The sequence below is a fragment of the Hyperoodon ampullatus genome, assembly GCF_949752795.1.
Source record: "Hyperoodon ampullatus genome assembly, chromosome: 6".
In the NCBI taxonomy this organism is placed as follows: domain Eukaryota; kingdom Metazoa; phylum Chordata; class Mammalia; order Artiodactyla; family Ziphiidae; genus Hyperoodon; species Hyperoodon ampullatus.
In genome coordinates this window covers 24,423,899-24,449,589 of record NC_136919.1, presented here as the reverse complement: position 1 = coordinate 24,449,589, position 25,691 = coordinate 24,423,899, and the positions used below count along the sequence as shown (strand labels likewise).

The following is a 25,691-nucleotide window of genomic DNA, read 5'->3' as shown; positions in this document are numbered from 1 at the left end:
AAAACAGATCAATTGAACTTAACCAAAATAAAACTTTTGTGTATCAAAGGACATTAACAAGAAAGTGGAAAGATAACATACAGAAGAGGAGAAAATATTTACAAATCATACACCTGATAGGGTCTAGTATTCAGAATATATAAAGAACTTTTACAACTCAACAACAAAAAGAAAAACAACCCAACTTAAAAATGGGCAAAGGACTTATAGACATTTCTCCAAAGAGGATATACAATTACCTCTAGGTATCTGAGGGGGATTGGATGCTCAAGTCCCTTATATAAAATGGTATAGTATTTGCATATAACCTACACACATCCTCCTGTATACTTTAGATCATCTATAGGTTACGTATAATACCTAATACAATGTGAATTCTATGTAAATAGTTGCCAGTGCACGGCAAATTCAAGTTTTGCCTTTTTAAACTGTGTGGAATTTTTCTGAATATTTTTGATCCACAGTTGGGTGAATCTGTGGATATGGAACCTGCGGATATGGAGAGTCAACTGTGCAGATGGCCAAACACATGACAATATGCTCAACATCATTGGTCATTAGACAAATGCAAATCAAAACCACAATGAGATACCACTTCACAACCATGATAATGGCTATAACATAAACCAAAAACCAAAATGGAAAATAACAAATGTTGGCAAGGATGTGGAGAAATTGGAACCCTCATATATTGCTGATGGGAATGTAAAATGGTGCAGTTGCTTGGGAAAACTGTTTGGCAGTTCTTCAAAAAATTAAACACAGAATTACCATATGATCCAGCAATTCCACTCCTAGGTATATACCCAAAAGTTACCCAAATACTTGTATAGGAATATTCACAGCACCACTAATCACACAACAGCCAAAAAGTGGAAACAACCAAAATGTTTGTCAATGGACAAATTGTGGAATATTATTCAGTAATAAAAGGGAATGAATGAGTCTCGACAATAATATTCTAAGTGAAAGAAGCCGGACACGCAAAGTCATATATTATATTATTTAATTTATAGGAGATACCCAGAATAGGTAAATCCATAGAAACAGATTGGTGGTTGCCAGGGGTTGGGAGCGAGGGGCATAGGGAGTAACTGCGTATTGAGTACAGGGTTTTATTTTGGAGTGATGAAAATGTTTTGGATCTAGATAGAGATGGTAGTGGCACAACATTGTGTGTGTACTAAATGCCACTGAATTGTTCACTTCAAAATAGTTAACTTTATGTTATGTGAATTTTACTTCAATTTTTAAAAACCTGCTCATTTTGGCTACTGATTGGGAATAGCCTGAAGTGGGGCCAGGATGGAAGCCAGGAGATGGTTAGGAGGCTCCTTCAAAAGTCCACATGAGAGATGACAGTGACTTGGACCAGAGGTGGGGAGGGGTGGGAAGAGCAATGTTCAGAAGGATATTCACTAAAATGGGATCAGTGCCTACCTCTCAGCAGAGAGTATTACTTTGTTTTGTTATTTAAATTGTTTACAGGGGCTTCCCTGGTGGTGCAGTGGTTAAGAATCCACCTGCCAGTGCAGGAGACACAGGTTCAAGCCCTGGTCCGGGAAGATCCCACATGCCGCGGAGCAACTAAGCCCATGCACCACAACTACTGAGCCTGCGCTCTAGAGACTGCAAGCCACAACGACTGAGCCTGTGTGCCACAACTACTGAAGGCTGCATGCCTAGAGCCCGTGCTCCGCAACAAGAGAAGCCATCACAATGAGAAGCCCGCGCACCGCAATGAAGAGTAGCCCCTGCTCGCCACAACTAGAGAAAGCCTGCGTGCAGCAACGAAGACCCAATGCAGCCAAAAAATAAACAAATAAATTTATAAAATAAATAAATAAACAAATTGTTTACAGCAAAGATCAATTACTATACAAGCAGAACAGTCAGCAAAGTCATCTGGGAGAAAATGTATCATAACCTTCACCAGAGGTGCATCTGGAAAACAGCAAATCAAAATGGCTAAAAAGAAAACGAAATGGCTAAAAGGAAAATGAACTGTGAAAATGACTGATGCAGTGACTAGGATGAACATTCAGTAAATATTTAAGACCTATGGTTTATTATGCCCCTGCAGCAGATGCCTCCATGAGGGTGGTGACTCTAAAACACTATAAGAGGGACTCAGACGTCTTCCCTTCCTTCATCTTACTAGTTGGGATGTGGGTGTGATGACTGGAGCCTCAGCAGCTAGATGGACCATGAGGACAAGAATATATTACAAGGATGGCAGAATGAAAAACTGGAAAGGGTCTTGATTCCTAATGTCAAGGAAGATGTCTTACAAGCCCTGGAATGCCTAACCCTGCAGCTCTACTAAGTGAAAGAAAACTAAACTTCCATTTTAAGTCTCTCTTATTTTACTTGTTTCTTCAGCACATGCAGCCAAATCTGTATAATGAAAATACCCTGCATGGAACTTTATTCTGATTCCCCCACTTGAATGAGAGTGAGGGAAAATCCAAATTCCTCAGGACTTTGCACCAGTTTATGGGTCTTACCACATCCTGCTGGGTTTTGTAGTGCCTGAAATGCTATTTGCCCTCAGCCTAGGCTCACTCTAGGCCCAGCGTGGGGCAAGTGATCAGTAGAGCTGGACTGAACAGCCCTGCGTCTGCCTGTTAGAGCTGGAAGGTCTCCTTCCCCACACTCTCTGTTGAGACTAGACTTATTCAATACACATGGACTCCAACAATCATGATGTAAATATTTTATGATGACGATGCTGGTGGTGGTGATGATGATGATAAACCTTTTAGGCTTGTCATAATATGAAAATAGAATAAATTCTAGCTACCCTCCTTGGGTCAGCCTGGTTTTTCATGAGGGCACTCAGGCTCTGGGAGTCTGGAGAGCTGTTCCCGGCTTGGGGCCAGGTCAGCACTCTGCGAAGGGGCAGCAGGACTGGTTTATATATCGCCCAGATTCCCTTCCCCATCCCCCATCTCATCTCCAGCTCCTCCCCTGGGAGGGGGATGGGCACACAAGGGAGCAGATGTCAGTAATGACTCACCAACTGTCCACTCAGGTCTGCTGCTGACTCTCTCACAGCCTTGGTTTCCCCGTTTTTCAAATGTATAGTGGGGATAGTGGAAGTTTTAAGGCCCCATGAAATCCAGAGATTTTATTATCTTTACCTGCTGCACAGAAATCACTCCTCATGGTACAAGTACCTTGCTTAAAACCATCTTGTGCCTGCGCTCTCATCCAGGCACACTCAGCCCTTATGGTCAAGGGCCCCTTCCCCTGCCGCCAGCTCCAGGGTGCCTCAGACCACACAATTCTTCCAAGGCTCTGCAATCCAGATGTCTCCTGGGCTTCCCTGACCTTCCAAGTTTTCAGTAAAATCTGGACTGAGGAGCTTCCCTGCTGGCGCAGTGGTTGAGAGTCCGCCTGCTGATGCAGGGGACACGAGTTCGTGCCCCGGTCCGGGAAGATCCCACATGCCGCAGAGCGGCTGGACTTGTGAGCCATGGCCGCTGAGCCTGCGCGTCCGGAGCCTGTGCTCTGCAACGGGAGAGGCCACAACAGTGACAGGCCCGTGTACCGCAAAAAAAAAAAAAAAAATCTGGACTGAGCTTCAATTCCAGGCGCTGGGATGGCTAGAAGTCCTCCCTGAAATGCCCACACCTGTTTGCTCTTTCATTTTATTATTTATCAGGCAGCTACTCTGTGCAGCATTGTGCTAATACAACAGGGACACAGAAATAAATGCCATAGACAGGGATCCCTGGCTCATCATGCCGACATTCTTGGGGGTGAGGAGAATGGAAGAGGTGGAACACAAACAATTATTTACCCAATTAATTAATTAATTAGAATTAATGCTTTCATTCAACAAATATTTTACTAGGTGCCTACTACATGCTAGGGTCTTTGAGGTATAGGGATATAACAATGAACTAGACAGATGTGGTACTTGTACCCATGGAGCTTACATTTGAAGGAAAAAGCCTATAAGATCCATTATGCATATATTTAATTTGAACTCATTCATTCATTCAACACCTCTCTCCTGAGCCCTACTGTACACTAGGCCCTGTGCTGGGTGTTGGGGGAACTGTGTAAGCAAAAGCAGCTGAGTCCCTGCCTCATGGAGCTTACAGGCCAGTGTAAATAAAGACATAATGATAAAATAAGAATTGCTCTGAAGAACACACACAGGCTCCTGAGATGGAGAATAACCAAGGGGGAGTTGAAGGGATGGAATGTCCTAAACAGTGTAGACAGAAAAGGCTTTCCTGAAAGAGGAGACAGTACAGTTGAGACCGAAAGGGTAATAATAGCTAATATTGACATAGCATTCATGATGTGCCGGGTGCTGTTTTAAGTGCTTTATATAGATCTTAACTCAATCTTCATAACTCCCTCAGAAGGCTGGTAATATTCATCAACCCCATTTTACAGATGAGGAAATGGAGGCACAGCAGGTTTAAAAATGTACTGGAGGGAATTCCCTGGTGGTCCAGTGGTTAAGACTCTGCAGGGGGCACAGGTTCGATCCCTGGTCGGGGACTAAGATCCTATAAGCCATGTGGCATGGCCAAACAAACAAATGTACTTGAGTTCACACAGCCTAGTAAGGGGTAGTGCCAAGACTGTAGCCAAAGTAGACCCAACTCCAGGCTATGTTTCTAACCATTACGCCTCTTACAGAGGAGAGAAGCCAGCCCTGAAGCCAGCTTGGAGGTGGACAGAGGACCAGCATTCCATGCAGAGGGCATACATGCAAAGGTCCTGAGGTTAGGAAAGAGCTTGGAGTGTTTGGGGAAGAGAAAGAGGCCTGTGGGGCAGCAGGGCAGTGAGCAAGGGTGAGCATGATACCAGAGGACAGGAGGATGATTTGGAGTGTAGGGGAAGTCCTGGAAGGGTTGGATAGTCGGAGTGCCTCTCTGTTCCCCGGAGCCTTCTAGATGGCTTGCCTTAGTCTGGGGCAGAGAGTCTTAGAGGGGCAGATGAAGGAAGGGAAGCTGCAGCTGCCAGAGAGAGGAACTTTGGGGAAAAAGATGGGATAATTAGGGTAGAGACAGGATATCTCTTGTTCCTGGTTTGGAGGGGACAGGCCTTGTTTGGGCCTCGTGTCCTGATACCATTTTAATAGTTCCTTCTTTCCCTTTTGACAGTATCAGGTTTGTATGAAAAATAATCAGAACACCCTAGTTAAAGGGGACTCAGGGGAAAGTGTTACGGGTCTGGTTTACCCCAAAACTTCACTAAATCTACCCCATGTGCCGATGCTTTTGGAGTTGGGTTTGTGACTTTGGGCCAGGCAGGGATGAGGGCAAGTAGGCCCAGTCACATCTGGCCCAACACAGGGCCTGGCATACAGCTGGCACTCAATGATCATGGGGAATGACGTACTCAAAAGTGCAACATTGTTCAGTACCTCGCTTCTCCCCTGTGTAGGGGACCAGATCTTCTCGGTCCTTAAACTCCTTTGCTTGCTTTTCCAAGTGATCCAAGAGCTCCTCCCTTTTAAAGGGGCCCGTGGGCGCCTTGGTGGTCTGATCCTTCTGCCTCAGGCCCGCAGGCAGCAGTGCATTCTACAGTGGCAGTTGCGGGGCAGGTGCACAGAGAGAGAGAGAGAGAGAAAGAGAGAGAGCAGTCAGCTGCTGAAGACTTGCATTCCTCCAGAAACTCATCACTGAAAAACGGGGAGCTCAATCTAAGCCGCTCATTTACATGTAAGGAAACTAACAATATGGGAGGGGCAGAGGCTTGCCCAAGGTCACTGGCAGACAGGGGCGGAGCTAGGCTAGGACTCAGGTCTCTTAACCATACCTGTTTCCCAGCCTCTAACATTTTTTTAAAGGCAAGGGGGTGAGGGGTCAGCTGACCAGGGGCTGAGCACAGCGGAGGGCTCCAAGAGCATCTGCTGAGGGAGAAATAGGATTAAGTTGGTGTTCGGATGCATGAGGGTATTTACAGCCGTTGTGTAGAAAGTGGCTGGGGAGAGAAGCAGCCCAGGGGGGTTGAGTTAGGGCCCTGGATGCAGAATCAGGCAGGAAGAGGCATACCCAAAAAACAAGCAGAGAAAGCTGGGCAGGACTGCAGGGAGGGCCAGGCATGCTGTCAGGCTGCAGCCCTGGTTGGCCCTACCAGCTGCTTTCTACCCTCCTGACTGTTGTGCTCATGCAGGCTGGCTGTTAAATATTTTGAACGTTGCCCATGGAGATGGGTCTCTCAAGAAAGATAGCATCAACCAATCACTGTGTACTCTTCTTCAAACATGGGCAGGCTACTAGGTGTGGGCTCACTACTAAAGCAGATTCCTAATCAGGGTGGATCTGAATCACATGGACTTCACTTTAACTCAGTATCGTAGAGATTCAAAGAAGTTTACGGTTGCCAGGATGCTTAGAGATCATCCAGTGTACACATGCTCCCTTCAAGAGGAAACTGAGGCCAAGAGCAAAGAAAGACTTGCCCAAATCTAGAACCAAAACCAGGGTCCTTCTTCAGAGTTGGGGGAAGAGGGCAATCTTCTAGTTAGATCATTGCTTTCTCCCCACTCCCTTTCATTCGGGGAGGTCAGGAGCATATTGGGAAGGCTGATGTGAGCAGAATCTCACCTCACTTCTTGCTGCACCCCCAAAATGGCTAAATTGGAGAGCCGTTCCGTCTCCAATCTTTGTACCAGCAAAATGCATATCTTCACTCACTCACTCACACTTCAAATCCTTTCCTAAAAGCCCCCTCTGAGAGGGGAATACTATCAGCTATATGAAGAGAGCTCTGTGCCTGGCACATAGAAGGACAAAGCTTGGGAGGGAAATACTACTGTTTGACTGCAGTATGATTTTGTTTTTTGTTCTTTTTACAAGAGAGTTTACCACTGTGCTGTTCCACTAAGAGTGGTGGGTGCAAGATCAGGAGACTGGAGTGTGAGCCCAACTCTGGGAGAGCTGAGGTGAGCAGGGCCCAGCACACTGATCGGTACACACAGGGGCTCGGAGAGTGGGGCTGATGTGTGTGCAAATGTATTTAGGCCACAAGTCAGGAGGGACATTTGGGAGTTGGAGCACATTATGAGAGGACGGCCAATTGGGAGAAAATCAAGCCGTGACTGATTTGTGGATGGGTGTCAAGAACATACGTGGTGCCACAGATACCCTAGTTTTCCTTAAGCAGCGGTCCTCAGACACTGTCCACCGTGATATGAAGGATGGCTGATGGTCCACAGATGAGCCACATTTCCACGGGTATGTCCCAGGTGAGACAGGATTTCCTGTGGCCACTAGTGTGTGTCCATTCAGTGAAAGTACATCTACTGTAGCCCAGTTGAGTGAGGGCACAGCCTAAGTGTCAGCAAATGTCCATCTGTGATTACCCATAATAAGTAATCAAATTCTTTGTGACACGCCAGCATGTCACAGTTAACCCCACACCAGGCTTAAGCCCTGACTTGGAGTAATGATGTCTCCAGCAACATGACCTTGGGCAAATCTCACTGTTTCTCCATTTCTGTGGCTGTAAAATGTGAATAATAACAGTCACTCTCTCAGAATTGTTGAGAAAAGTAAATTAGATAGTGCAGAAGAGTGCTTAGCACAGTGCCTGATACAGTGAGCACATAAACTATTATTGACTATGGTTGCTGTTCTAAAATCAGATAAAATACCTTATACCAGGAGGTTGGTTACCCAAATATGTATGTTGGACAGGGGATGTGTTATCCCAATATATCTTAAACTTCAAAAAAGGAACACATGCAAATATAAAATGAATTAAGCATGGAAAGCAAGTGTTTTTCCAATAATCCCCACAAGGAAGACCTGAGAGATTTTTGTCACCATAAAGGATTTTGATGGCAGTGAGGTGCTGAGGCACATTCTGACTTCCGAAAGGCTCAGTATTGTGATGGGAGAAACCCATGAGCTTGTAACTGAGGGAAAAAGGGTTTGCAAACTCACATCTCATTTTGAATATATCTGATAGAGGCCACTGATTCAAAGTAGGGTTTTTCACATTTTTTTCTTTTTCTTTTTTTGTATCTACATGAGATAATGGATGTTCACTAAACTGGTAATCATTTCATGATGTATGTAAGTCAAGTCTTTATGCTGTACACCTTAAACTTCTACTCTGCTGTATGCCAATTATATCTCAATAAAACGGGGGGCAGGGAAAGTAGGGTTTTCAATGTCAGCACAAGAGGTATTTGGGGCTGGATGATTCCTTGTCACATGGCTTGTTCTATGCATTCTTGGCTGGTTAGCAGCATCTCTATCCTCTGTCTAATGGATGCCGGTAGCACCACCCCCCTCCTAAGTTGTGACAGCCAAAATGTCCCCAAATATCACCAGATATCCCTGGTAGGGGTGCAAAATCGCCCCTGATTGAGAACCATTTCATTGTTAAAACTGAAGCCCATATCATTCTAATAGGGGAGTGAAGATGTTTTTAATGTATTTTTAAAATATTACTTAGATGGCATGTTAAAATATAGTTTCATTTATCTTTATTGAAAGCAGCTGACTTTTAAAAAACAACGTGTAAGGCCTTTTCTAACAATTCTTAGCTTATTGGATTTTTAAAGTAAATACTGAGAGTATCAGCCTCATTAGGAGTTTATTTTCATTCTATCAAATGGTGCGTTTAGTGAACTATAACGTGATTTTCAATTGAAACCAAAGACAGTTGTATATTTTTTAAACTCATGATTATTTATCATTTTAACTTGTTTTCAAAAACAGCATATGAACTCACATGATATACAAGAATTAACTCAAAATAAATCAAAGACCTAAATGTAAGAGCTAAAACTATAAAACTTTTGGAAGAAAACATAGGCATAAATCTCTGTGACCTGGATTAAGCAATGGTTTCTTAGATATGATACTAAAACAATAAGCAACAAAAGAAAAAAATAAATAAATTGGACTTCATCAAACTTAAAAATGTTTGTGCTTCAAAGGAAATTGTGAAGTAAAGAGACAACCCACAGTTTGGGAGAAAGTTTTTGCAAATCATATATCTGAGAAGGATCGAGTATGCAGAATACTTAAAGATCTCCTAAACTCAAAATATAAGACAATGGGGCTTCCCTGGCGGCACAGTGGTTGAGAGTCCGCCTGCCGATGCAGGGGACACGGGTTCGTGCCCTGGTCCGGGAAGATCCCACATGCCGCGGGGCGGCTGGGCCCGTGAGCTATGGCCGCTGAGCCTGCGCGTCTGGAGCCTGTGCTCCGCAACGGGAGAGGCCACAACAGTGAGAGGCCCGCATACCGCAAAAAATATATATATATATTATATATATATAAGACAAATAACAGAATATAAAAATGGGCAATGGATCTGAATGGACATTTCTGAATAGACATAACAGAATATAAAAATGGGCAATGGATCTGAATAGACGTAGAAGATATAAAAATGGCCAGTAAGCACATGAAAAGCTGCTCAACATCATTAACCATCAAGGAAACACAAATCAAACCCAGGGTGAGATACTACTTCACACCCATTAGGATGGCTATAATAAAAAAGACAAGTAAAAACAAGTGTTGGTGAGAATGTGGAGACATTGAAACACTCATACACTGCTGATGGGAATGTAAAATGGTGCAGCCCCTTTGGAAAATAGTCTGGCAGTTTCTCAAAAGATTAAAAGAGTTATCAGATGAGACAGCAATTCCACTCCTAGGTATATACCCAAGAGAAATAAAAGAATATGTTCACACAAAAACTTATACATGAACGTTCATAATCATAATAGCCCAAACGTGGAAAAAACTCAAATGTCTATCAAGTGACAAATGGATAAATAAAGTGTGGTATATCCATACAACGGAATATTATTTGGCAACAAAAAGAAATGAAGTACTGGTGTGTGCTACATCATAGATGAAACCTTGAAAACATCATGCTAAGTGAAAGAAGCCAGTCACAAAGGACTACATAGTGTCTGATTCCATTTATATGATATGTCCAGAGAACAGTCAGATCTGTAGAGACAGAAAGTAGATTAATGGTTGCCTACAGCTGAGGAGGAAGGTGAGAAATGTGGAGTGACAGCTAATGGGAACAGGTTTCTTTTTGAGGTGATGAAAATATTCTAAAATTGACTATGGTGATTGTCGTATAACTCTGTGAATATACTAAGAAACACTGAATTATATACTTTAAATGCGTGAATTTTATGAATTTTACATCTCAAAAAAGGCATTATTAAAAATGGACTATGGGGCTTCCCTGGTGGCACAGTGGTTGGGAGTCTGCCTGCCAATGCAGGGGACACGGGTTCGAACCCTAGTCCAGGAGGATCCCACATGCCGCAGAGCAATTGAGCCCATGTGCCACAACTACTGAGCCTGCGCTCTAGAGCCTGAGAGCCACAACTACTGAGCCCACATGCTGCAACTGCTGAGGCTCGTGTGCCCAGAGCCCGTGCTCTGCAACAAGAGAGGCCACCTCAATGAGAAGCCCGTGCACCACCATGAAGAGTGGCCCCTGCTTGTTGCAACTAGAAAAAGCCCGCAAGCAGCAACGAAGACCCAACGCAGCCAAAAATAAATAAATTAAAAATAAATAAATTTTTAAAAAATGGACTATGTTAGTGAGGGGAAAATTACAAAAATGGCCAATGCAATAAATTAAATGCCCATGGAATGCTGAGAACACAGGCTCTTCATGTGTCAGTGGCCAAAAATGATGCTGAGATTGGGCAGGCTAGAGCTGGCCAGATTTAATATGGTGTCTTGTTTTACAGAGTAAGGTGCCATATTATGTAAACTCATCATGGAGCAGTTAAATGTATAAGAAAATGCTGCCTTGGATGACTATTAGAACCTAAAACTGACTCGCAGACCCAGCCTACCCAATTGGTGAGGAAAGAGTTCCCACAACCATTTTGTTGTCACCTTCGACCAGGACATGTATGTGTAGAAATGTATCTTTCATTCCTTCATTTCTTATTCGTTCAACAAACATCCATGGAGTGACTATTATGTGTCCAGGCAGTGTGCTAAGACCAGGACCCTACCAAGGGCTCTCTAATTTGGAATAACTGAGGAGACAGAAGGTAAATGGGGGAAGCAGAGTAAAATGAGAGAAAAGTCTCAATTATAGCACGTGTGGAAAACAATGTATTGTTTTAGTTTTTAAGGTTAATCAAGATCCTACAATGGGGTCCACTTTACTGAATAGCAAAGAATAGTCGATAACTAGCCTCTACATTCCTGTAAAGGTCGTATACATCCATGATGTCTGCTGGTAATTGGAACGATCTAAACTTTAAGGCACTTAAGTCTCATTCTCCTAATCTTAATGTCTGCACAGGGTAAATCTGCTGGGCACGTGCTTTCTTTATATTTAGTTCAAAGCATCAGTCTGCTCCTCCAAGACAGATATCGCTTCTGCATAAGGGGAATCTGTATTTACACACACACGTCACATGTACATCTTCACTTCAAAGACCGGTGGGTTATGGGTGAGATTTGCTTTAGGAGACAGTTTTGGTACAAATATATATGACTTGGAGCATGCCTTCAGGTCCTTACTTACAATTGGAAATTTACTTGTGTGAGGAGGGCAGTGACTAATGCCTGGGCGATCTCCTTATTATCGCCTGACAGGAAAGTTAGTGTTAGTTTTAAGGAGGAAGAATTTCTAGACACTCTCTGATCTTAGGCTAAATATAAAATTATAGCTGTTATACGCTTGGGAGTGGGGAGGACTGTGGGACATTGGAGCTTTCAATGCCTCCACACTACTCTGCTCCAGCTAATTACTGCCATGTAAGAACGTGGGTGGTGTTTTTAGATCTGCTCAACTTTATGTGAAAGCTCTTGATTTTTAAATATTGACACATGATCCAAATATTTTAAGAACAATGTTCAGACCAAATAAAACACAGATGCAGGCCAGTCTCAGCCCATGGGCTGCCATTTTGCCACCTCTGATCTGAGGCTCCTATCAGACTAAAATTCCAGGTAGAGAAAGTCAAGATACTCATTCATTTATTCCACACATGATTACTGAATGTCTTGCTCCTTTCAGGCTCTGGGCCAGAGGAAGAAAGAGGTGTATACATGGGTTTTTAATTTAGAGGTTTAAAAAAAATTAAAAATGAATCAAAACTTTAATATGTTCTTGGAAATAATCACAGAGGGAAAAACTAGGCAATCTCTTCCTGTAGTTCCCTACTTGTGGTTTTTTAAATGGTGACTTCCGTTTAATGTTGTAAAATTAAAACTTGGATGTACAGCCTGACAGGTTAACATCTTAGTCTAATTTTCTCACCCAAGCTCTGGAGTCCAGCTGCCCACAGGACAATGAAAACTGACAAACCCTCAACTGCATTGTTAGGAGCTCTAACACCCTGCAAACAGGTGAAGTAAAGGCCAAATATTAAGCATCTACACAATTATCACTATAATTATCTAATTATAGATAGCTGGGGCTATGAGAGACTCCATCCTGGCTAGAACTACTGCGGGCTGGGTTAGAAGTGCACCCACAAGCAACACATACACACACATACACATACACATACAATGTATTAAAAGGATCATAGACTCCTGGCAGCTCAGAGCTGCAAAGCCCTGAGACAGCCTCCAGGCCAATTCTTTCATTTTCAGTTGGGGAAACTGAGGCAAGGGAAACTGAAGTCACTTGCTCAAAGTCACACAGCTTGTTAGCCACACAGCCAGGAAGCCTAAGCTGATATATAGGTGACACTGCACATAATTAGCTTCTCAAGGATCAGTATGAGTGTCTTCAGACTGGTGGCTTAGCACATATACAATGTCCTTCACCCTGGTTCTTCACAGTGACAAAAAACAAGGAATTTTATCACTTTTCCCCCATAAATCAGCTACGTCTAAGAACAAGGGAATGTACAATGTGTCCCCCCGCCTTGGGCTGGGCTCCAGGAGTCCTGGGTTTCTGTTCTGTGACTGAACCATACACAGCCCCCTAGAAGAGGGTGGACCGTGCTCTTCATTGGGTATTGGCAGCGAGGGCCGGGGAGGGGAAGGGCCTTGCCTGAGGTCACACGTGGACCGAGAGCCCGGGCTCCTGAATTCCAAGCCCCAGAAAGCTTTCCATCCCACCCGGCTGCCTTCCTCTAAGAACCGATCCTGGAAACCAGATGTGGCCCCGTGTAAGAACCAGGTTCCCTCTCCGGAGTACACCTCTTTATCACACTGGTCTCCGTTTACAGGTGGAGAAACTGAGGCACGGAGGCATGGAGTTACTGTCCTGGGTAAGAGTGAAACCCAGGAGGTAGATTTCTCAGAATTCCCACTGAGAAATTTCGGAGGTAAATTTCTCTCTCTCTCCTGCTTCAAACGACCTCAGCCTGCCCAGACGCCCGTCCACCACAGCAGCAGTCTGAACACTAAACAGGCCAGTCAGCCATCCAGTTACCTTTTACACGGCATTTGACCCAAATGCTTTTTTTCAAGTGGCCTTGAGGACTTTTATTTTCCAATTATCTGCCAGGTCTGATTCCCCTTGTGTAAAGCGTGGCCCTCCAGTGCCTCGGGGCCCATCAGGAGACAGAGCGCCCGGCCTCTGCCCCGTTCACCAGCAGCTTCCAGATCCCACTGGAGGCCACTCAGTGGGGCTTCAGCAGAGCTTTCTGGTCACGCACGGCAAAACCTAGCCTGAGAGCACAGCACTCGTGCCTCGGTCACAGACGGGACAAGCGGGTCCAGACCTCTAATATGCCCCCTCTCTCCATACATTCCCCACCCATCCACCCGCCCAACGCACTCTGGACCTCCTCCTCTCTTCCTGTTCTCTCCAGAAAGAGCCAGGCCTTTGGCTCAGCCACCATGACCCTGCTGCACCACTGGTGAAGCCCAGGAGCTAGCACATCCCCCGGACAGCTTTACAGGGCATTCATGCTGACATCCAAAGGCACCCCTGTAGCCCAAGCCCAGTAGTTGTTTGTGGTGGAACCTATGGCTCACAACAGCACCCTTTGTGTCTCTCTGCTGTTCATGGCACAAGGTGAGGCCAAACCTTCCCTTCCCAGCGTTCTCCTAATCCTCCTTTTCTGCCTCATGTACAAGGAAAATGTTCCACGTTCCCCGCTGTGCGGGGCACCCTGAGACAACGAATGAGTGATTGCGCTCCACAGGGGCCCAAGAGAGGGAGACACACCCAAGTGTGAGCAGCTTACTCTACCCGGGCTTCCTGGAGGTGGTGGCTCCTGAGCTGAGTGAGTCCCAGGGCACCAGGCAAGACAGCCGGGGTAAGAGAAGAGAGGAGAGGGATGTAACCGGGGGATAGCACCGGGGAGACAGAGGCTTGGCAGGATGAGGGGGTGTGGCTCGCCAGGGGAAGGAGTCTGAGGCTGCAGGGTTTGGAAACGTCTCCATCCGTTAGGAGCCGGCCTAGTTCAAGCTGTGCTGTCTCTTGCTGGGACCATCAGAGTAGCCTCAGGCTGGCCTCCCTGCCTCGGGCCTCTCCAACTGTACTCCCTTCCCTTCTATCAGCCAGACGGACCGCACCAACTGGCGCATCTGACCGGGCCACTCCCCAACACACTCACAAATGCTCAGCACCTCTACTAACGCACAGAATCATGACTAAATTCATCAGCCAGACACGGAGAGCTTTTCGTGATTTGCCCTCACCCTACTCCAGCCTCCCGATCTTCTCATCTTTAAGTATTCCATGTTCCAGCCACTCCAGGCTGCTCCGCATTCTGCAGCTGTGCCCCACACCCTCACCCTGCCAGGGCATTGCTCAGGCTGTGCTCTCTGCCTGGAATTCCATCCCTCCTCCCCTCCCTGCATTCATCCTTCAAAGCCCTCCCCTTGGGCACCCTGTCCAGCCTTTGCTGTGCTCCCCGCACTGATCTGGTGATTCTCTTTCCAAACACCCTGAGGCATCTTGCCAATTCTTATATAATGTTCCTTCTGATTTGTCTTGGAGCACATTTATGCGGCATCCCTCTCCCCAAGGAGACTGAATGCCCCTCAAAGGCCAGCTGGGATGTATCCTAGTCGTCTCTGACTCTCCAGCACCAAGCAGTGAGTGCTAATGTGTTCTGAATTGTCCAGAATCACACAGCACTGATGCTCCAGCAGGAAAAAGGTGGTATTTCTTGGACACCCTTCAAGTCAGCATCACACCTGCTGCCCTGAGCTGTTTGCTGGGCACCCAGCTACTTCCCCAAGCAGGTCTGGGGAAGGGGATGCATTATGAAGGGTGCTAGAGTGCGGGAGCCCACCGTGGGACCAGAGTTTCCTGATGGAGATTTTGGAAAATGCCAAGCTAGAGAGTAAGACCTTTGTAATGTTTCCTTTGGGGATCTGGATTTAAATTCCTAGCAACTCCTCTCACTCCTCCTCAGAACTTTTGGCAGAGCAGAACATCAGGCCATCAGACTGGCAAACCCACAGTGACAGACTTCAAATTGTCACCAGTATCATATCTCCCCTTCTCCAGTAATAAAAGCACTCCACCCTTAGCTGAGCACATGGCCACTTAGATTAAGGACTACTTTTCCCAGGCTCCCTTGCAGCTAGGTTGGGTCATGGTATGAGAACTGTCCAGTGGCAACTTCCAGTAACTTTCCTTAAAAGGTACTTGAAAAATGGCCTTTCTCCTTTTCTCCACCCCCACCCCTTTTCTTCTATTCTAATGCCTGGAATGCAGCTATCCTGGCCACCACCTTGGATCATGAAGATGGGGGCTACACCTTAGTGATGGCAAGGACGTGAGCTGAATGGAACCTGGGACTCTGGGACGTTTGGGGAGCTAAGCTCCCTACCTGCCCTAGACTGCCCACCTCTGGACTTTTATGAGATGAATAAACCACTGCTTACATCATGTTATTTTGAATCTCTATTACTCACAGCTAAACTACATTCTAACTGACAGCCTGGGTTCTCATCCCAGGGCTTTGAGGCCACAAACAGGGCACTGGTGCTCTCTGACTTTGAATTCCCTTTCTGTAAAATGGTCAAGATCTCCTTTAGCTTGAAACCTCAGAATAAAGCCTTGAACTCTATATTAGAAACAGATTATGACAATCAGTTTTATCACCATAGGGCATAATTGTTCACTTCCATTCAACTGAACAGACACTGCATTATGGGGAGACTCTGTCAGGGCAGCTGCATCTGGTTGTGCAAGTTATGCACTGGCACAACTCCAAGGGCATTATATGTTCTCTGGTTTATGTGAACAGTGGTTGCTGGAGTTGTGCAGCGCAAAACTTGCACAACTGTACCTGGCTGCCCTATACCTGTGGTGCTACAATGTGGCTCTCAATTGCAAGAACCCTAGATTCTAGTGGGCAAATCACATATTCAGGTTCAACAAACATTTATTAAACACCTATTATGTGCCAGGCACTGGGCTAGGTACTTTTCATCTATCTATCTATCTATCTATCTATCTATCTATCTATCTATCTAAAAATCTGTCATGTGAACAGAGTCAGAATTGGAAACTGGGAGACCTATAGTCCAATCAACTGCCAAAACTTGGTTTTGTCTGTATATTTGAATGAGCTGCCAACATTTTCAAATAGGAAACTTGCACATAAAAATTCAGATTTCCAGGCTCTTTCTCTTTTTAAAAATTTTTTAAAATAAATTATTTTATCTATTTATTTTTGGCTGCATTGGGTCTTCGTTGCTGTGCACGGGCTTCCTGTAGTTGCGGTGAGCAGGGGCTACTCTTCGCTGCAGTGTGCAGGCTTCTCATTGTGGTGGCTTCTCTTGTTGCGGAACACAGGCTCTAGGCGCACGGGCTTCAGTAGTTGTGGTATGAGGCTCAGTAGTTGTGGTTCATGGGCTCTAGAGCGCAGGCTCAATAGTTGTGGCACACGGGCTTAGTTGCTCTGTGGCACGTGGGATCTTCCCGGGCCAGCGCTCGAACCCAAGTCCCCTGAGTTGGCAGGTGGATTCTCAACCACTGTGCCACTAGGGAAGCCCTCCAGCCTCTCTTGAAAAATTAGATGACGTGGCAATATTGGACAACAATTGGCAGAGTGGAACAGCAAGTGCCCTTTAGTCAAACACAAACTCTCCCATTTGCCTCAGTCCCCACCACTCCCTCCTGTCTCTGACACAGAGGCCAAGAAACAGTTAACATTTATCACTGGCTCTGCTGTTGCTTTTCTTCTTGGAAGGTAAAGTGGTAAGTGAAAAATTTCTTTCTTATGTCCACATCTCTTTCAAGAGTGGAAAAGTAGGGCTGCCCTGGTGGCGCAGTGGTTGAGAATCCACCTGCCGATGCAGGGGATACAGGTTTGTGCCCTGGTCCGGGAAGATCCCGCATGCCGTGGAGCGGCTGGGCCCGTGGGCCATGGCCGCTGAGCCTGCGCGTCCGGAGCCTGTGCTCCGCAACGGGAGAGGCCACAACAGCGAGAGGCCCGCGTACCGCAAAAAAAAAAAAAAAAAAAAAAAAGAGTGGAAAAGTAAAAGATGACCCAAGATGGCCACATGCCTCACGAAAATTGGTCCATCTTCCTCCCTTCGTTATATTACCTACCCGATGTTGTGGGTGCTGGTTTGCTGCCTCTCAGGTAGAAGGTGTGGCAGTGGGAGAGATGGGGAAGACTGTGGGGCGGGTGGGAAGACAGGGTTAAAACTTTATCTATGGTAATTTTTTTTTTTCTTTTTAAGGGTGATCTGAATCAAGTAAGGCAACATTTTTACATTTGTTAAGTTTGGATAGTGGAAACATAGGTGTATTCTGTACTCTATTATATGTTTAACATATTTCCTATTAAAAATGTCAAAGTCAAAAAGGAAACTGCTCAGTGTCTTTAGTGGGGCAGGTGCTGTGCTGGGGGCTTGGAGGGGGAGGGTCAGGAAGGCTTCCCAAGGGAGGGGTGGGGAGGTTGGGCCTTGAGAAATGGGATGATTCTGACTTGAGAATGAAGGGCTCCAGACCCAAGAGGTCCCCCAGCAGCAGAGGCAGGGAGGAGAGGATGGCAGGGCAGGGAGGAGGGCATTCTGGGGAGGCTGGAGGCCGGTCTTGGGGAAGGCAGTGGGGTGGAGAGGTGGTCACGGGGCCAGAAGACCCCGTGGGATGGGGACACACTGACACCTGGCCTCACTCGCCCTCACCCCACCAGGCCCATCCTTGGCTCTGTGCACGGCCGGCAGTGTTTCTAAGGATGTGTGCCTATTTTTAGAGCAGAGATTTATTTCTTTCCATTTCAACTGTTTACTTCTGTCCCGGGCTTGTGAATCTGCTGGTTTGTGCTACAGGGGAGAACCACAGCCCTGTGGACCAAACATGGCTGCTTCCTGCACAGCCAAGAGCAACCTCTGGTTTATAGGATACCATTTGGGCCATGAATATGGAGGATTTTATGATTTTGTGGAGTCTGGTGGGAAGCCATGCAGTGTGACAGGAAGTCCCAGGATTTTGTCCTGGTGCTGTGGCTTACTTGCTGTGTGACCTTGAACAAGTCCCTTCCCTTCTCTGGGTTTCAGGGTTTTTGTTGTTGTTGTTGTTGTTGCATTGATTTTTCATCACTAAAGTGGGGATAGTACTGCTTACCTCAAAGGGTTGGTATGAGGATTTGATGAAATACGTAAAGCACTGGGTGAATGACATGTGTGTAGGAAGGACCCTGTAAATCAGGGATTCTTTATCTGCGCCGTGTTTGTATATACAGGGATAGAGGTGGGGCTTAGATCATGTCTAAGTGTTCCTCTAACTCTGAGATTCTACAGTCCTAGGTTTTCTCCCCCATCATTTCTCCCTGCAGTTCATGGTCCCTTGGTCTCAGAACTTTTGACACATTTTGGGCTGAGGGAGACAGGTCTACCTGAATTCAGTCTATCACCTACCAGCTATGTGATTCTGGGCATCCATTTCCTTTTCTTAAAATGATTTCAACCCCAGCCTATGAGGATCAGTCTCATAGGATCCTCGTGGAGGTTTTTTGAGATGATGCCCATAAAACAGCATAGCACCTGGCATGTAAGATGACCTCAACAGAGAAATAACTGTAGTTTTAAAATTATTAATATTACTATTATTTCAGGCCTTGCAGGGGCCTGTTGTTTTCCATTGTTGTTTCTATAGTTGTAATGTGCCACAGACTCCCAATAGCAGACTTCAAAATCAACTTGTAAAACCCAATTCCTTTGTAAGTTTGGGGTTATCTCTACCATCTTCTCTTGTGTAAATATTCTGACCCTTTTACTGAGACACTAAAAAAGATTACTCCTTTTCCTCAAAGCCTCATTAACAAGTAACATTTATAGTGAAATTCTTTGTGCTGGTGGTTTCTTTCTTTTTTTAAGATTTATATTTATGGTGAAAATAACATAACAACTTCAAGAGAAACTGAATTAGAAAAAAGTAATTTGCTGGTAATTCCCCAGCTTTGTTCTCCAAGTTGCCTTCCAGGCCCTCCCACACACACTCACAGGAGGTGGTAGTTAACAGCCCAGGCTACTGGGTCTGACTCTCTGGGCTGGAATCCCAGCTCCTGGGCAGGCTACTTCATACCTCTAAGCCTCAGTTTCCCCATCTTTAAAATGGAGCTGATAACCAAACCACTCAGAGGACTAAAGAAGATAATCCATGCAGGGCTTTGTCCCAGTAAATGTCAACTATCTATTGATGCTATAAGAGCTCACACACTGTACCCTGCCCAAGTCACAGTGTAACTTGTCATTCTCAAACATCACTGTACATTGCCCGTTTTCCCTGTTGCCTGGTACAAAGGCAATCTGAACCGAGGAGCTGGCTCAGCTTCAGAGCAGCATCCACTTAACTCCAGAGAGACAAGAAAGGGCAGATCCCCTTGGGGAATCAGTCAACAGCAGATACTTTTAGCACATGGAGCATTCCTCTCCCGTGGGAGTCCAAGTGCAACAATCTCATGATAAGCTTGAGTTTTTCCAGGACGCAGACTAAGAGAGAGAAAGTTTTGGGGACTTTTTTTTTTTTTTTTTTTTTTTTTACCGTGCCCAAGTTTGGAATCCTCTGCTGCAAACAAAGCAGCTTTCCAACTCTGTGTACTCTACTGTGTCACATGACACTGAGGCTTAACAACTGCATCACTGAAAACATAACCCCCTGAAACATTACCTGTTAACTGAATTCAGGTCATAAGATTGCCAGGAACTGCTCATAAAATCAGAGACAGTTAGAGCTGGAGGAGGTGTCAGAGGGCATCTAGGCCCACTGTGTTCATTTTGCAGATAGGGAAACTGAGATCCAAAGAGGGAAAAGCACTTGCCAAAGTTGGGAGCAGAGCCAAGATTGAATAAGGACCTCAGCATCTCAGACTGTTTCTAGGAAGAAAAGGGGATAATTTTTCATACAGCACCTTCCCCAACTACAAAACCAGAGCACATCCGTGGCTCAGACTATCTTCCTGAAGACTCCAGTGAAGCCTTATAGCGGTGTGGCTAAGATGTGAACTTTTAGAGCCGTGTCATGGCTCTGCCACTGCCTCATTTCAGTTTCCTGGACAAGTTACTTCACCTCTCAGTTTTCTCATCCGTAAAATGGGCACGATAACAGTGCCTGCACCATAGGATTAGGATGACGGTTGAATGAATTAATATTTTCAAAGTGCCTAGAACAGTGTCTGCACATAAAAAGTGCCATATAAGCACTTGTTAAACCAGAATTAAAACAGGAGGAGTATAGAGTATAAGAGAGAGGGCAGCGGGCCTGGGCTGGTTCTGCTCGGGCCTGTGACCACACCAAGTTCCTTCCCCTCTCTGGGCTCAGTTTCTGCCCTGTAAGTTGAACGGTTGGACACCTGCTGGTCTTTGCATCCCCTCCTGGCCAGAGGCTCGGAGGCCTCTCCTGGTCTGCATACCTTTGACCTCTCCCTGTGCTGTGATTTCAGAACATGGGCTGAGGGCAGGTGAAACTCGAGCTGGAATGTTTGTGCTCTCAGACAGAATGGAGCCCCACTAGATCTTTTCAAAACTCCCATCCTGACTTGCAAATCAGGTAACAGAGACATCTCAGTGAAGGGCTAATTGTTAGATGGGGACAAAAACCCTGCTGGGCTCCGTTATCTCCTATCCTTGCTCTGATTTCTCTTCTCTTTTTCTTGAACTTAGAGAGAAAGGGGGCTTTGAAAATGTCCATTTGAAGCCACAGTGCTACGAGGATCACAGGTCTCGGATTGCCCAAACCTACTCCGAAATTCAAGTGCACTTGTACCTTCCTCCTGCCAGAGGGGGAGGTGCTACACTTTGGAGTCTGTCTGAAATCTGAGTCTCCACGCCCTGGTCCTGTGATGCCGAGCAAGTCAGTCTGCTCTCTGCACCTCACCGGGTTCCCCAGCCCTCCAGTGTTCACACTCATACCTTCTTGTTAATAACCGGTGAGAAGGGCTCAGGGCAGCTGGCTGTGTGACGGTACAGAGGCCCTGGGAATCTGCTGCTAGGGCCAGACACCCTGATACTAGGGGTGAGGCCATTTGCCAGTTTAGAAGTGAAATGGAGCTCCTAGCTGGGGCTCAAGCACTCCTTAGGGGCTCCACTCTCGGTTCTGAGAGGGCTCCGCCATCTGCCCCCTTCCCACTCCCAGGTCTGTTGCCTGGCTCTGACCCTTGTCATCACCTACCCAATTTGTAGCCACAGCCTAATCTAAACTCACCCCCATCCAGGGGCTCAGGGCAACTCCAACAGCCCCAAGGCCAGAGGCAGTAGGCTCTGGGGGCTCCTGGGAGTCTATGCTTCACCCTGAAAACAGCAAAGGTTCTGCAAGATGGCAGGAGGGTTGTGGAGAGGGGTAGGGGCCCCTCCTTATCTTCAGGAAAGATCTCTCTCACTACCATGGGAGCCCTTCCACCTCTCACCCATCTCCCCAGCATCTCCTCCAGTCCATCTGTCCTTAGTCGGCAAGTCCACTGACTCTGCCTTCGGGATTGCCTGGGCCCTGCTGAGAAAAGTCCAAACTCTTTGGTCTTCCTTGCACCCCTCTGCCCCCATATCTAGCCCAAACCCCCTTCCAGGCTCAGCGAGCCCTCCACAGAAACCACGCCTAAACTCCCCATCCCCAGTTACTTGCTGTACATGAGCCTTTGCTCGTGACCTTCACTCAGCATAGAATTCTTTGTTTTTATTCTTGACTTTGAAAAATCCAGGACCCAGTTCCAGTATCACCTATTCTGTGAAGCCTCCTACCAAAAAGAATTAATCCTCTCCCTGAGCTCCCTGTGTGCTCCCACTTAGGACGTGGTGTATTATGCCCGCTCCCCACTGGACGGAGGGCCTGAAGGGCAGAATCCCCGCTAGGCTCCCCTGTTGCTGGCCGCACAGGGGTTGGCGCATGGCAGGTAGCTGAGTCATGTTTACTGAATTGACTAGAAGTAGCTACATCTTCCTTTAGTTCTCACTTTTTAAAACTATCTGCTCTTGCAATTCTATACAACGGTGATCTAGGAGAGAATTAGAACAGAATAACTTTATAGCACTAAAGCTGGAAGCTTGATTGTTTCTTCCCTACATCAACTCGTTTTTATGGCAACCCAGGCTAAGGGAAAGAGATGGTGCAGGGGAAGGAGGAACCCAAGGCTCTCCCACCAACGCTGCCTTCTAATCAACCCCAGCGGCCTCACCTCAGGGACCGTCTCCTCCCGGCGGGGTCAGGGTGGGGGGCAGCGGGGGTCGTGAATAACAAGATGAGGACACATTGCTGGAGGGGCTTGTCACTCTGTGCGGCCTAGGACCCAGCACCCCTAAACAAGGATTCTGGGTTATCTAGAAAGAAGACATTTAATCAAACCCAGAGACAAGACCAGGTTATAAGCTCATGGAAGCTTAGCTTTGAATGGGACCAACCAACTCCATTATTTCATGGATGGGGACACTGAGGCTTAGGGACGGACAGCAACTGGCGCAAGGTCACATGAATGTAAGAGACAGGGCCAGGGTTGCACCTGGGACACCTAACCTCTAGTCCTGCGTATTCCCTGCTAACCTACATTCCCTCTACACTAGCTGCAATTACTTGAGGGTTAGTGAAATGGTAAAGTAATGTTTTCCTGTATGGATCACTGTTAAACTAGGGTTGAGCAGTGACAGGTTTTTTTTAAAAAGGCATGAAATATCCCATTTTTAATTTAAAAATATATCAAATGGGAAATTCACTTAATTCAGTAACATTCATTCTCTCCCTTCTCTGAGCTGGGCATTGGCCGGGGTCCCTGAAATAGCCACCTCCCTCAGCTCTGCTGACAGCTCCATGGTGACTGGCCAAACCACAGACAAACCACTGCCGTAACCTCACTGCAGAGGCAAATTCTGAGTACTAAACACACTTATATGTGCTACCTGACACATATTCCCCACCATCCTGTGGCAGCTGGCTTGACAGAACGGTGGACTTGGTTTTTGCAGACTCAGCTGCAGTACAGCTAGGTGGTAATACCCTTCAGGACTGGGGCAAGGGTCTCTAGGAGCCTGTACATGCTCTGAATCAGGGTCCAATACATGGTGCTTCTTCTCCCACAGCCAGGATTCATGGGTCCAGAAAATGGGAGTAGCACCCCTCACTATTACCAGTGGTACCCCTAGTGACCCACTGGAAAACATTGTGCATCCTGTTCCTGTGACCTGATGCTCCGCTGGCCTCAAGGTCTTAGTTAGTTCCAAAGGGAGGAATGCTTCCACTAGGAGACACAGCAGTGATTCCACTGGATTAGAGGTTAAGACTGCCACTTTGGGATCCTTATGCCTCTGAATGAATAGGCAGAGAGGGAGTTTCTGTACCGGCTGGGGTGATTGGTCCTGGTTACCAAGGGTAAATCAGACTGCTGCTCCACAAGGGAGGTAAAGAAGAGTATGTCTGTAATACAGGAGATTCCTTAAGGCTTTCTTAGTATTACCAGGACCTGTAATTAGAGTCAATGGAAAACTACAACAACTCAGTCCAGGCAGGACTACTAATGGTCCAGGCCCTTCGGAACTAGGTTCACTCCGCCAGGCAAAGAACCACACCCAGCTGAGGCTATGGTTGCTGAAGGCAAGGGAAGTACAGAATGGACAGTGGAAGAAGGTAGTTATAAATACCAGCTATGACCACGTGACCAGTTAGAGAAACGAGGACAGTGTTGTCATGAGTATTTCCTCTGTATTTTTTTATGAACATGTTTGTGTATGTGTGAGTCTATGTATGTGTATTAAGTAAATATCTTTGTTTTCTTCCCTCTCTTGTTCTCTTAACATGAAACACAAGATGTATTGGTTTTATATGGTGGTATCTAAGTATTGTTAATTTTACATCATAGTATTAAATTACGGGAGATCAAGGAGAAAAGTAAACATTACTCAAGGACTTTACCTCTTCTTCTGGCAGGTTATACACAGGATAGTTGTATCATGTTAGGCAGAATTATGACCTTGTCATTGTCTTTATTTGGAGATAAGTATGGTTTAAGGAGATGTGTATGGGTGCCAAGTTGACTAGGAGTGGACTTGTGATGGTTAATTTTATGTCTCAACTTGACAGGGCCATGGGGTGCCCAGATATTTAGACAAACATTATTCTGGGTATGTCTGTGAGGGGGTTTCTAGATGAGATTAACATTTGAATTGGTAGACTGAGTAAAGCAGATTGTCCTCCCTAATGTGGGTGGGCCCCACCCAATCAGTTGAAGGTCTGAATACATGTAGAACAAAAAAGCTGATCCTCCTACCAGCAAAGGGGGAATTTCCTTCTGCCTGATTACTTTGAGCTGTGTAATTGCTTTTGTGTTTTTTTTTTTCTTGCCTTTGGACTTGAACTGAAAGCACTGGCTCTTCCTGGGTCTTGAGCCTGCTAGTTATTCGACTGAAACTATACCATCAGCTTTCCTGGTTCCCAAGCCTTTGGACTCAGGCTAGAACTACACTCCCAGCTGTCCTGGGTCTCCAGCTTGCCAACTGCAGATCTTGGAACTTGTCAACCTCGATAATCATGTGAGCCAATTACTTATAATAAATTTCTTTATCTATCTATCTATCTATCTATCTATCTATATATATATATATAAAATCTCCTACCTCCTAATGGTTCTGTTTCTCTAGAGAACCCTGACTAATATAACACACACTCACACACACACACCTGCAAAGGCAATGTTACTCCAATGTTATTGTCATAGAGGGAAAGGGGAAGTGGTACTTCCAGGAGTCGGCCTTCCCCTTCCTTAGGTGGTAATGGCTGCTGTCCTTGCAACTGTGACAACGTGTCCCCTTTAGTGCCTACTCACATCAGGGTCCAGCTCATCCAGCTCATTTTCCAGGGTCCTCAGCTCTTCTTCTGTTAGGGCTCCAAGGATTTCATCTTCATCCAGGTCACGGTATTTCTCTAGTTCTCGTCTGTACGACATCGTAGAAGAACTTTCTGTTCCGATCTATGACCTACCAGAAAGAGAAAAATCTTAGAAAGACCCTTCTTGGATTTGCTCTCAGAGCAAATAGATGCTTATCACTCACATGGAGCCCTGGGCATGTTTTACGAATTGTCAGGATAATAATTACTACACTGGAATCCTGTATTCAGTTGGACTAATTCTCTCATAAACCTTGCAAGGTAAAAGTCCTGAGGGCATGCAATTTAACGACTTGTAATTGTTGTAATTGGCATGGCCATTAGTTACAAGTAATAGGTGATTATAAATGGCTTACGAGTGCCTGAAAACTATCTTATTCTTCAAATAGTTCGAAAATTTTCTGTACAGCCCTCCACCCTTCACCCCACACCCTGACGGAAAACACGAACGCTGGAAATTCTGCCAA

At 45.9% G+C, this 25,691-nt stretch overlaps 1 protein-coding gene across 2 annotated transcripts in view; it reads right to left on the bottom strand.

The window, feature by feature from the left end:
• The window catches only part of TMOD1 (tropomodulin 1), a gene marked incomplete at both ends in the record, with an annotated part of 59,168 nt that extends 33,871 nt beyond the window's left edge, over positions 1-25,297 (bottom strand). Inside the window, 2 exons of one of the 2 annotated variants that reach the window (XM_079706112.1) lie at positions 5,393-5,549; positions 25,163-25,297. In XM_079706112.1, the coding sequence (XP_079562238.1) occupies positions 5,393-5,549; positions 25,163-25,282 (277 nt within the window). The remainder of the gene's footprint in view (positions 1-5,392; positions 5,550-25,162) is intronic. The other variant, XM_079706111.1, reaches the window with a different exon arrangement.
• Positions 25,298-25,691: the final 394 nt, after the last annotated feature.